General features: G+C 46.2%; 1 protein-coding gene across 1 annotated transcript in view; it reads left to right on the top strand.

Annotated features, from left to right (window-relative positions):
• Positions 1–227: 227 nt before the first annotated feature.
• The window catches only part of Hephl1 (hephaestin like 1), a 67,737-nt gene continuing 54,086 nt past the window's right edge, over positions 228–13,878 (top strand). The window contains 1 exon segment of the mRNA XM_036193807.1: positions 228–403. Coding sequence (XP_036049700.1) covers positions 237–403 — 167 coding nt within the window. The 5' untranslated portion in view covers positions 228–236.

The raw sequence follows: 13,878 nt of genomic DNA, 5'->3' as shown, positions 1-13,878 counted from the left end.
CAGTAAATGAATAAGCCAGTTATGCATCTCTTGGGTGGCTGGCAAGTTTGTCGTCATGGCAACTCTCCCACTGAGGGAGGTCTGCTTGCACAAGTTGTCAGCCTCTGTCCCAGCCCCAAGCTACCTGAGGAGGAGGGGCCAGGCCAGTCCATTCCTTATTTATAACTCCTCCGAGTGAGGGGGAGGGATCACCGGTTGACTCCCTTGGAGGCTGCCTGCCAGAGTTTCATCCACAAATGTCTGAGAAGCAGCCGGCTGGCTGCATCCTCCTCTCATTCCTGGGTCTGCTTGGGCTGGTTGGTGCAGTCACTAGAACATACTACATTGGGATTGTGGAAGAATACTGGAACTATGTGCCTCAGGGGAAGGACGTTATTACTGGGAAGAGCTTCTCAGAAGACAAGTAAGTGAATGTGGGGTCCTCACGGACTCCCTGGGATGACCTCTTTTTAGCGCTGTGCCTGGCAGGTTGTGTTTCTTAGGTGGCTAGGATGGAGGTGAGCTGACTGAGGTGGAAAGGCAGGTTCTGCTTCTACCTGAGGAACCCTAACTGAGGTAGATCTGTAACTTGTGAGCCATCTGCTACCCTTAACTATGAAGAGACATCTACAACCAGGTGTTTTGAATAGTAGCTTTTCTTTGGCAGCTTCTAGACTCTAAAGGATTCTGGGGCTCTATTAAAAAGAAAAACAAAGGCAAACTTGTGAAAATTTGAGAGTTTCCAAGAATTAAGTGTCAAAGCTGTTGTCTTAGTTCTGTTTGTGGAATGTGGCATATTTGCCATACTGTACACGGCCATGCTTTTCTTTTGTGGTGTAAGATGTAAAATGGGGGTGGTTGCAATAGAAGTGGTTGTATGTGAAGTTTCCTTGAATCTACTTAGAAATGGGTCTTCCTCTGCTGAACAGCTCATTCCAGCCTTGATCGCTTCATCTCAAAGGGCTGTGGCCCACAACACAGTTGGGGAAGATGATTCTGGAGTATCTCTGGCTTTTAATTTTAGTGGAGAGCATCCCTCCACTCCAGGGCTCAGCATCTCAGATGTCTTTCTTGTTCCTTGGTCTCCCTCTGAAGTCACCCACTGGCTCTGGAAGCTATGGTGGTATGCTTTCAACTTCATGGTTCTCAGAGCATTTTGGATCTAGCAACTGTTAGGTAACTGAATTCATATTCCTTTCTTGAGGGATAGAATCCACTGTATCCAACACCCACATTCATTTCCTACAGATGAGCTTATTTGCTCAAATTCAGGAATGGCATGAGGTCTGCCAGTAACTCTTCTAGAGCCAGCTCTCTCTGCCTAGAGGGAAGACCTAAGATCCAGTTTGCTTTGTTTTCAACTTCCTGCCTTCCTAACAACACAATTGTGCCAGTCATGCCCTGTTTTCTAAAAAAAAAATAATGAGGGTCCTGCCAACTTGGTGGCTACAGATTTTTCCTTGAGCTTTATATTGAACAGCTTTTTGTAGGGTTATTTCCAAAGAAAGTACTTGATACATTCTAAGACCATGGTCATAGTCTTTAACACATGAACCAGATATTACAAAGTACCCAAACTGCAAGAGTCATCTCTGAAATTAGAGCTTTGCTGCCAGAGAAAGAGGTCACTGGAAAATGGCTAGTGTGAACAGCTCTAGGACATTAGAATGTTCAGAATATGTACACGGGACATGGACAATATAGCTGTGATCATTTTTTTTTGACCCAGGATTTGTATTAGGGACTTTTAATCCTCTTGTGCCCACAGATGTTCTTATTCCCATTTTCCCAACCAGGATGGAGGCCCCGAGGTTGACTACTTGTTGTAGTTTACCAGGCAAATGGCCTCGTCAGATACCTGGCTTGGGGCACAGGGCCCATGTGTCCTCTTTCCATGCAACCTATTTCTTGGAAAAGTTGACCATTTCCTACTGAGCTAAATCCAGCTTTGATGGAAGGGAGAGATCTCAGTGGTGTGAACTTTCTAGGAAAGTCTTGTATTTACTCTCCTGCCTTCTTCTCAGAGAAAAGTTGAAAATGGTCCTGAGTTGGTCAGTGGTCACACTGACTTCCTGAATTTGTTTAAAACTTCCAGATAACTTTAATACTCAAGACTCAAATGCTATTTGCACAAAGCCAGATACAAGATCTTCTTTGAAGAAAGGGCAATACCATAGATGAGAATTCATAGATGAAAAAGAAACTAGACATGTGGAAGCCATTTCTGTGGACCAGATTTGAGTGAGGCATCCTCACACCAGCTTTGGCTCCATGGAACTGGGTGCCTGACTTTGGAAGCAGCTGGCACAGGTGATGTCACATTGATGACAGCTGGATTCCAAGGCTTCCCTTTTCTCAGGGGACGTCTTTGTGTAGATATGCGGCTATCTCTTGAAAGGAGAGTGCAGGTTAGCCCACAGTGCGTACAGGAAAGTTGCAGGTTGTTGCGGGTGACCCAGCAAGAGCCCCTCAAGAAGTATCTTTGTAGTTGGCAGACGTGACTGTAGGCTCCAGTACATACCCAGCTGCATTCGAAGAGGCCATGATGGTGGGACATAGATGAGCCCCCATGTACACTCTGGAATCACTCAAGCACCATGAAAACACAGGAGAAGGCCCAGATATACGGAATAACCTTTCTTCCAAAGAACCTTGTCAGTGGCAATATCCCATGGGAGACAGCAAAAAGCAGGCCATTTGGATCTTTAAAGCAAAAATAAGTTGCTTTATTGGGACGGACAGACTATATCCTGGCAGGCCATTGTTTTGGGCACTCAGACAAATATTCAGCATTGAGAAGACCCAGGGGTCCATGTGCCCCCAATGTTCCACCAGAGTGGAGCAATCTTGAAAAATAACCTAGACTTCCAGTTCCTGCCACCTCAACTTGCCTTGTGGTGGTGAACATGTGGCACTGTCTATTGTGTTTAAATGTGGCCAAGGAGGGAGCATAAATCATCCCTAACATCATGTGAGCATCAGATTTTATTTCTGAAACTAAGTGCAAAAATTCTTACCTGGTTTTCCAGTTCTAGAGAGGTTCCCACAGAGATGAGTGAAACAGGGGTGTGATTGTCAAATGTCCGGTCTTGAAATCGAAGCCACAGAAGACATAGGAAGGAGACTGTGTCTGTGGGATTGTTTTTTGGAGTGTTCTGTATTTTATTTTTATCAATTCCACTGGTATTAAAAAATAAGATTAAAAACAATGTATGTCTCTGTGTGGGTATGTGCATTGGATTCCCTGGAGCTGGAGTTACAGGCAGGTGTGAGCTGAACCTATGGGTACTGGGAACTGAACTCAGGTCCTCTGTAAGAGCAATACTCAACTGCTGAGCTGTTTCTCAGGGCCCCTCCATCTTTTGATACCACTAATGCCTCGTTTTATGTTTATAACGTTCTCTCCTACAACTCCAGGTGAACCTAGGCTGTTTCCCTTCTAACCTGCTGGGGTCCCCCTCATACACATAGATGGGCTCTTTTTCTCCCCTTTGAATACAAATACTCTGTGCTTGCCTGAAGCGCACACTTACCTCTCAAGCCAGAGTCAGAGCCCCAGGAGGACAGAGGAGAGAGGCCCACATATCACCCTCTACACAGAGCCTTGTCATCAGCCATATTGCATGTGGAGCAGACCAGAAGCCAGACGCTCTGAGCCTCTGAAGCCAAAACAAGTCACTTTATCTATGTGGTTGTTCTGGCTGTTTTCCCTTTGGATAAGAAAAATGGAAAATAATAATAATAGGAAAAAATAACAGGAATAATAGGAGAAAAGAGAGTGAGCATCAAAGTTTCAGCAACACAGACTTTCGGAACCCCAAACTCAACAGAGTAGAGACTCTTGGGGTCCTGCAGAAGAAGAGATGGGAAATAAGTGGAGATTCTAACAGCTGGACAATTTAACTTCCCAGTGTGATACCTTTGCTTGGTGATAGTGTCCAAAAATATATCTGAGAGTGTCAAGCAGTAATGTTTCCTAGAAAGTATAGAATTTCAGAAGTGTGTTCTACTTAGAATCATTTTCTCTGTATGTTCCTCTCTCTCTTCACTGGGTGGAATGGGGACACCAGGCTCCTTTGATTTGCCTGGGATCTGTGTCAGCATTTTGATCCATTCATGCCAGGCCTGCTGGGGCTCATAAAGAACTTAATAAGGCGTGACTGTGCTTCGGTGGTAAACCCTGCTCTTTAATGGAGCTGAGTGGGTCATCTTAGTTAAAGCCAGGGTTTTACCACAGACTTTATTAGGCAAGTGCTATACACACAGCTTCTTCCCAGTGGAATGCAAAGCTGCCCATGGACGTGAGATGCCCTTGTTCCTGATTGTGGCTGGTTTCTTTCAAAGCCCCTGCATCGGAGGGGCTACTAGAGACAGGTCCCCTCCCCATCACCGCAGCAGCCATTGGTAGGGCAGAGCTTGAATCTCTAGGAGGAGGGTCTACGGTGTGTATGAGAGAGAGAGAGAGACTTTATATACCTGAAAGAAAGGCTGAGAGAGGGAGCAGGATGGTGGCAGAGATGATCCCAGAAGATCTAGAACAAAGGCAAAGGTTCCATTTTTTTAGTATTTGCTCTTAGATGAACAGCAACTTTCAAGTTTTAACTTCTCTTCTATTGACATCAGTTGCAGACTTGGACTGGAGAAATAGTTCTGTGGGTAAAGACTTGATGTGTGAACAAGAAGACCCAAGGCTAGATCTCCAGAACACATAGAAAGCCAGATTTAATCATGGTAGTGTGCACCCCAAATCCCAGCACTCCTGTGATGAGATGGGAAGAGAAGATGGCGAACCCGTAGGAGCTTAAAGGACAGCTGGTCTCACGTATGCCACGGTCGACAAAAGGAGATATTCCCTCAAAAGAGGTGGAAGTTCAGGATGGTTGTCTTCCATATGCACACTATGGCATTCTCTCCCTCTCTCTCTCTCTGTACATCATGGCATTCTCTCTGTGTCTCTCTGTGTCTCTCCCTGCACATTGTGACATACTCTCTCCCCCTCTCTCTCTGTACACTGTGACATTCTCTCCCTCCCCCCTCTGCACATTGTGACATACTCTCTCTTTCCCCCTCTCTCTCTGCACATTGTGACATACTCTCTCTCTTCCCCTCTCTCTGTACACTGTGACATTCTCTCCCCCTCTCCCTCTCTTTCTGTACACGATGGCATTCTCTCTCTGTCTCTCTCTGTCTTTCTGTCTCTCTCTGTCTCTCTCTCTCTCTTCTCCCTCCCTCCCCCCCCTGCCTATGTACACTGTGACATTCTCTCTCCCCCCCCTCTCTGTACACTGTGACATACTCTCCCCCCTGCCCCTCACACACACACACCACAAGATTTCTAAAAGCCATTCATATCTTGGAGTAGCTGTTGTATATATACTTATAAGTGCTTGGCTACAGATCAAGAAAAGAGCAGGTTGAACAAATTGGGATATTCTATTTGCTAAAAAGCAGTCCAGATGTGAGCAGCCTAACGTTGCTGGATAGTCTACATGATGGAGATTTAGATGTTGTCTGTATTTTTGGGCCAACTATCCTTAACATGAAGCTTCCTTCTTCTGGGATATTCATGCTGCATCAGCCTTTAGAAGACTATCATGGAGACCTCACCTAACCATCTGGGAATGCAGCTCCATGGTAGGGTGCTTGTCTGGTACACATGAGGCCCCAAGTTCAATAATCCCCAGTACATGGCATACATGAGGTCATCTAGCCAATTCTGCTACACTCCCTGGATATTCAAAGGAAACTGGAAAATAAGGTCATTTAGTATGTGCTTTCTAAGATGGATTTCAATTCTGCTATGATGCAAAAAGGGGAAGCATGGGCACTAAGAGGATCTGGAAGCCTCTGTCTCCTTTATTTCCCAGCAGTCAGAGGCATCTTCTTGGTCCCCTCTCCCTCTTCCTGCCTCCAGGGCAGGGCCCCTGAGATCTGGAGAACACACAGTGTGACAGCTAAGGGTCTAAGACTCCTTCTTGCACATGTCACACAGACCCACATGGTCCTTGTCACTCAACCCCACATGGTCCTTGTCACTCAACCACATGGTCCTTGTCACACAGACCCACATGGTCCTTGTCAAGGGGACTAGTAAGTATAGGTAGAATTCCCCCAGTGTTACTTAATTTTGCTCTTCAGAAAAATGGGCACAACAATAATTGGAGATGTGTTGGTTCCCCATGCCTGTGACCAAATGGCTACCAACTAGGTGGATTCAAACAGCAGCGATTTACTCTCTCCTAGTTCTGGAGGCCACAAGTCCAAAATAAAAGCCACCCTCCTCATAGGATCTAAGGGAGAGAGCATTCCTGTCTCTTGGAGTTTTTTGAAGGAATCTTGTGTTCCTTAACATGTGACCACATCTTTCCAATCTAGATCTCCATCTTCACAAGGAGTGGTCTTTTATCCTAAGGACTTCTAGAGACCAGGAAAGAGAAAACTCAAGTGGCTATGTGCCCCTTTTAATCTAAGAAAGCTCTGCTAGAGTGGACAAAGTTCATACTGGATGAGCTCTGTTCTCCCAGACATTTTTGTAAACAAAGCTTTGGGGATTTTCTTTTGTTTAAACACAAGTTCTGTGTACTCTGAGGTGCTTCTGTGAAAATCAAGGGAGACAAAGTAGGACCCATGCTTTAGGTGACACTACAGGAATCATCATAAAAGAATTATATAGGAGCACATAACCCAGATGGCTTTTAGAAATTACCCATCTAATGAGGGAAGGCGTGGCTTCTGAGTTCTCGTGTGGAATCTGCTTCCACCCTTCTCGGCCAGTGTCGGTTGTCCTGATAAGGTCCTGTTTTTAATTTTGTCAGTAGCATCCTTTTCAGGCTCAGATGATGCCGTGCCCTTTTTGTGACTCTTAGAGCCTCACATCTGCTCTGGTCACATATCCTGCTAACATTAGTTTGTGACTCATCTTCACCACATCCACATGCCTCTGATTCTTAGGCGCTGCACAGCAGAATTGGCATCGATATAGAAAACACTGTGCTGCCATTTACCAGTGTGTAGACTTCCCAGCCAAATATAACTCTCTCAAATACAGGGACTGAGGGTGATATACTTGGCCTCCATTTATAGTTCCAAGGCTCAGTTGCTTCATGGTGAGTGATGGAAAAATAAACCCAAACTATGCAGGGGACGGACTTCTGGTGGGGTGCATATACCTTGTGAGCCAGGAACTCCTCAGATCTTAGCCTGGACACCTGCCTTAGCTCCGATAGATGGTCTCTGACTACTGCCAATCTTACTGGCTTTTGGAGGTCATCTCCATCACAGTATGGCCCCTTGGCCTTGGCAGTGTCAGCTGAAATCCCTACCTTGCCTTTCTGACAGTTGCTATTGGGGAGCTTCTGGGCCACAGTGCACTCAGATACCACGCTTAGTGTCACAGCTGCGTGCTCTGCTCAGCTCCCCAGTGAGCCTCTGCCCTTTTCTTGGGGAGGATTGCTATCAAGGACTCACAAGAAGGGGCTTCTGTCCTGTGACTTCATACACACCCTGTGAGTTCACAAATGTTTGCTGTGTAGATGCTCAAAGAACGCTTACTTCTAGTTCCTTGCTTTTCTTTCCTTTTTCCTCCCCACCATTTGGAATGTCTTTTTAAAAATACCATTTTAAAATTTATTCTTGTTTTTTGAAATGGTCTCATTTGTTTTTCACTTTTAATATTTTTCAATTAAAAAGCCATGTGATGGTGGTGCACACCTTTAATCCCAGCACTCAGGAGGCAGAGGCAGGCAGATCTTTGTGACAGGACAGTCTGGTCTACAGAGTGAGATCCAGGACAGCCAGCACTATATAGTGAGACCCTGTTTCAAAACAAACAAACAAACAAACAAACAAACAAACAAAAATAGTCACTACAGATTTTGTTTTATGCTAAGGACAACAGGGATGATTTCTAACTTTGGCTACACACCAGAATCATGTTTTCACCGTAGGCCAAGTTCCAGGGCCAGTGACAGCCTCCGCATTTCAAGGGCTTCCCATCACAGTCCCTCAAGTTCATGGAGGGCCATGTGCTCCAGGAACACCCTGGAACCTGGAAGTCTTGGTTGCTTTGATCTAGAGCTGTGACTCTTCACAGACGGCCCCTAGTAGCAGAGGAGCCCTGACCCAGAAAGTCTCCATACCACTTCTGTTCACGTTCTGTGTGCTGTGGGCCCAGTGTTCCGACTTAGCGCAGGACCAGGACCTTTGCACCCACAGACACATAGGCCATCTCTGCAAAGTTCCACCAAAAGGATAATTTGGTAAGACTGGGAAAAATATGGATGCCATGACTTTGCCAGGAAGTCTGATTCAGCTGTCCTGAACATGGAACAAATGTCCCTAGTTTTCCAATGCAGACAGTGCCTGGGTGACCTCAGAGAACAACTGCCATAGAGAGCCCAAGCCCTTCCCTGGCTGACTGTCAGCCATGCAGAGACAGGGCTGGACTGACATACATCTAAGAATATGCAAAGCAAGTCACCATGTCACTCAGTGGTGAACTATGTGGCTCGATATTCTGCCTAGGAAGTTGGCCACACTTCCCTCTGTTTGGTGTTCGGCTCCCTCTCTCATGCCTGCTCAGCTCTGACACACTCATGGGCTCTCCTGTGTGTGCCAGGAGACAGAGAAATGTGGAGGATCTGCCATCAAAGCCTGTTGGAGTGGCCAGGACTTTTGTGCAACCTACTTGTAGCTTTTACCTGGCAGTCTGAGCCCAGAGGCAAGGCAGCAAGGTTGTCACCACCCTACTGGGTGACACTTGTTAATAGGCAATTCTACCCACACTGGTGCTGCTTGGCAGTGTGTGGGTGACTCATTCATTCCTCTAAGAGTCTGCTCAATTAGGAGCTCTACTCACCTGCTGCTTAACAGGAACCCCCTGCCCCCACCAACACAGTAAATCAAAACAACCCCCCTCCCAAATTGTGCTTTGAGTGCACTGAGGAAATTCTGTTTTCATGTACACAAAGCAAAGCTGAAGTTCGGTCATAAGAATCTTTTGGTTTAAACTGTACCAAGCCAAGGGTGTAGCCATAAGCCTAGACCCTCTTTTATAAGTAAGGTGTTTTTACATTTTTTACAGTTTTCTTTTGACTGTGGAAGTGAGTACACATGTACAGAATAAATACCCCTACAACGTGATGGATAAGCGATCCCACTCCCTAGTCTTGCCTGCCAGTCACCCAGTGGTAGTACTCTTGTGATTTTTAGACACTTTTTTTTTTTGCAGGTACTGATGTGTATATTGTTTAAAAAAAAAAAAAACCCAAGTGAATGAGCTGTACTTCATATGTTGGTCTGAAATGTGTTGTTGTTGGTATTTTGGTGACAGTGTGGCACTGGCACCCCTCGCCCCAACACACAATGTGATATGGCTTTGTCATCCTGTTATTTACCAGGCACTAGCTGAGGAACATGTCTGGCTTCTAGACTTTCCATATCACAACTATTCTCTATGTTTTAAACAAGATTGCTGCTTCTGGGGGTCTGGCCCTGCGGCTCCTCTTCTCTGAGGGGGCTCTGCTTCCTCCAGGGTTGGTCCTGAACCCATTGCTTCTGCCTTCATCACTGTAGCTCTCCTGACTGGCTTAGCATCAAGGGTAGATAGGGTTGGACATCCTAGTGTCCAGGGAAGAACAGTGAGGTAGTGCCTGGGTAGGCGAGTGGTTTGGGGCTCAACCAGCTGACATCTGCAAAGGCATGCATGTGTTCAGCTCTCACTTGGAGAAGACTGACACCTGAGGAGAGGAAGCTGCCTGGTGTGGAAGCTCCCAACCTCCCTTCAACTGAACCAAAAGAAGCTCATCCTGAGGTCCACACACCAGTCCTTCATGAAGTGGGTTTTAGTGGCCACAACCCTTGGGGTCTCCCTGACCTGGCCCCTAATTTCATTATAAGCAACTAATCAAAGCCTTTTTCTCAGCCCTGAACAGTCCTCATCCCAGAGAATTTTTGGAACTTGGAATTCTCTCTTTTTTCAAAGTCATTTCCAAACATTATCCTTCTGTCCCATGGTACTCTAGCTCCCAAGTGATGTTCTAGACTCTTTAAGGTGAGACTTGGCAGCTCTGACCTTTCAGAGAACTCAGTTGAGAACCCACAAAGGTCCTGGTGTGTTTGACCTGAGCACACGGTCATATTAGATGGTTTAGCATGGGCTGGAACCTCTGTGTGTTAGAAAGAAGGAGAAATTATCATAATTTTAAATGAATTAATAAGTGTGTGTGTGTGTGTGTGTGTGTGTGTGTGTGTGTGTGTGTGTGTGGCAGTACTCACGTGAAGGTCAGAGGGTAGCTTGTGGGAATCAGCTCCATTTCCACGACCTGGGTTCAGGGATCCAGCCCCAGTCTTCAGGCTCTCCAGGACCTTTTCTTGCTAACCCGCTTACTGGCCCCAGTGCTTTAGCTTGCCTTGAATGGCTTGTTGTTTGAATGTACTCTGTTTAAATGGTTTTCTTTTTTATTTTGCTCCTGTTCATAACTGATAGAAAGATAGGTGACTGTAAGAGGTCAGCAGGCTTTGACAGGTAGACCCAGCAAGCTAAAGCCAATGACAATGTGTTGGATTTCTGAGATATGATGGCCACAAACTGTGCTCTGGAGCCAGGCATCATGGGATAATGTCTGTATCATTTGAATAACTGGGGCACTGAGTGAATGAGCATGGAAGGTTCTTCCCCAGACATACCATTCCAGGAAAACGACTCAAGTGTGTGCCAGATATTATGTCATCCATGTGTAGGCAAGCCACACTTAAAGATCCTGAAGCATAATGCTGTCTCAAGTCTGGCCTGAGCACAGGCAAAGTGCAATTCCACAGCAGACATCCGTGTGTCTCCCTAATTTTCTCATACGATGCAGCTCAGCCCTGCCTCCTTTTCCAAGCAGTCACTACCAGCTGCTCAGATATGAAGCAGAAGACAAAAATATGCTGGCCATTCTTAAACATCTGGAGGATATTTAAGCTCAAGCTGTTTTGCAAATATAGCTTGCAACACTCTCTCTCCTCTGACTTGCCAATTAGTGGCAAATTCATGGAGGTTTCACTAGTTAGTTTGTTTGTCTTAGGTCCCAAAGCAAGTACAACTCTTTCGGGGCATTTGCAGTAGAAAACTGGGCATTAGGAAATTAGTGTAAGTTAGGGACAGGAAAGCTATTTGTCTTTAATAAGCTTACCAGCCAAGGACAGGCAGAGCATGTTGTGGAAAATGCTGTTTCTGGTCTGGTGTCTGAACAGAGAGCACTGAATATAGAGAGAAATGAGAAAGGAAGAATTTGGGGCTGCAGAGACAGCTCAGTGGTTAAGAGCAGTTGTTCTCTTGCAGAGGACCCGGGTTGGATTCCCAGCACCAACATGGTGGTTCACAACCACTCATAGCTCCAGTTCTGGGTATCTGATGCCTTTGCTGACTTCTGCGGGCACCAAGCATGCACATGCTCTACATACACACATGCAGGCAAAATACTCTCCCATAAAATAAAACACAAAAATCTATTTTTTACAAAAGGAAAAATTTGAACTGACCTTGAAAGATGCTTGGAAAATTAGTTAGACATGGAAAAACAAAACAAACAAAAAGCAGTGTTGAGAGGGAGGATTTATTTGGAGTCACCATTTAAGGGCTGCTGTCCACCACTACAGGGAAGGAATGGAGGAGGGAGCTGTCTGTGACTTGTTACATCTTGCTGCACCAGGAAGCAAGCTGGGTCCCCAAATTCCAACTTCTGCCAGATAAGCCAAAAGATTCATCAGTCTCCAAATGGCACCACCAGCTGGGGATTGAGTGTTTGAACATGTGAGCCTGTGGGGAATTCACACTCAGACAGCTGTGTTGTGTGCCAAGAGCCGTGGAGGGGACGAGAACTTGGGGCAGAAAGGGAACCAGGCAGGGACAGAGCTGGGGGCCACAGGGGGACTTAAGTAGCCCAGACCCTCTGGGTCCTTGGCCTCACTCAGAGGTCTTTTCTTCTGTCTGCCTAAATGCTCTGCCTTCTAGGAGGTTCTTCTTCTGCTCGCCAGAGGTTGGGGTCCTGGCTACTGGACATGACTGTAGTGTCATCACCCTGAAACACCCCTAAGGTGGGCAAAGCTGCTATTTAGAATCAAGACTGCTGGGAGCTTGCAGCTAGCCAATGCTGTACTAATATTTAACAATCCCTTTAAAGAAACAGAAATGAAGCCAGGTGGTGGTGGCACATGTCTTTAATCCCAGCACTTGGGAGGCAGATCTCTGTGAGTTAGAGGCCAGCCTGGGCTACAGAGTGAGTTCCAGGAAAGGCACAGAACTACACAGAAAAACCCTGTCTGGATAAACCAAAAAGGAAAAAAAAAAAAAGAAAAAGAAAGAAAAGAAGCAAAAATGAAGTCCCAAATCACCTCTAGTTGTTGAATCTCAGTGAAGCTGATATCACCGGCATCAGACTTGGTGTTGCTCCAGCAACAAAGGGTGTCTCTGCTTGGATGGGCTGTGCATGGGCAGAGGGTAGGGGAGAGGGACTGAAGTAGATAGCGGTGAAGTAGAGGGAGATAGTAAATCAGCCCAGCTGGTTAGAACCAGACCTATGCCCGGCCAGGCAGGTGAATGCCACATCTGGGCCGTGGAGAGGAGGGAGCTCATCTGGGTCAGATGCTATAGAATAAAACTCCCAAATCAGGCCAGAGCATGAGCAGAGGCCTGAGCAGCTGCATGGATGTCCTGACTGAATACCTAGAGGTGGAGGCATAGGAAGGGGTTGGTCTGATGGGCAGAAAGCAGATGGGGAAAAAATGATGTGGTCAGGTACAGTGGTGAGAAGCCAGAGAGAGGAGTCTTTCCAAAACTGTCATTTTAAGATACATCTGGACAAATATCCCCACCTGAGAGCTCCAGAGACACTTATAACAGATGTTGTCCCTACTAGCTTTCTCCCAGAGCCCTTCAGTTCCCCTCTCACTGAACTTCCTGGCCATATAAATCTGCTTTTGTTTCCCTAAACTGACCTCTGACACCTGACCTTGACCCCTGGCTTAAGCGACCTTTTCCACTTGGCATGGCCATCATTGCCTCCTTTCTGCCTTGTCTTCTGTTCAAGCATTAGCACGCCTGTCTCTTCCTGTCCATCGATGCCCTCATCCAGGGACCTGGCTCGTTTTGGTATCCTAAGCACCCAGGCCAGCACCTTGTATGCACTATGTCCTCAGTTTGTTCTTGGAAGTGGACAGAATGGCCTTCAAGGTCATCCAGGACTGACATAGAGATGCATGTGCATCGTGCTGGGAGGTTCTTGGAGCAGCATGCAGGCCGATATGGGAAAAGACAGAGGCTTCCAATGGTCCTCATACAAAGTGACCTTGTCTCTTCAGGAGCTTATCCTACTATGTGGACACAATTATATATGGCTATGGACTTTATCTTGGCTTAAGGAATCTGTCTCAATCTCAGGAGAAGCATGGTCTGCCGTTGAATGGAAGAGGAATGTGGGGAATTCTGGCTAAGGGGCATATAGATTTTATAGCAAGGATTAAAGAACTAGAGAGAGAACAGAGAACATTCAGGTGAACTCTTCTGGGGACAGTTACCTGGTACCAAAAACTCTACCAGGATGGCTAGCCTGTGGCCAGTATATATATATATATGTGTGCTATAAATGTGTCCTAACACAAAAACATAAACTCACTTAAAACATTTTCAATAGTTTGCTAACTTGATTGCACTATTCTTAAGTGTGAATTTTGTAGGTGGGAAGGCCATATTCATCAAGGTGATCCTTCACAGATTCCCAGATTCTCTCAGACTAGGCCAACTGGCCACTCTGTCTGTCCCTGGACGCTGTGGTTAGGGTGGTCCTGGACTGGGTCACAAGTCCCATCAGATGATGTGTAGGGGAGTGTGATGTGCTCACAGGGGAGGCTGTGTCATGG

Source organism: Onychomys torridus, chromosome 7 (assembly GCF_903995425.1).
Source record: "Onychomys torridus chromosome 7, mOncTor1.1, whole genome shotgun sequence".
Taxonomy (NCBI): domain Eukaryota; kingdom Metazoa; phylum Chordata; class Mammalia; order Rodentia; family Cricetidae; genus Onychomys; species Onychomys torridus.
This window is presented reverse-complemented; position numbering and strand designations above follow the sequence as displayed.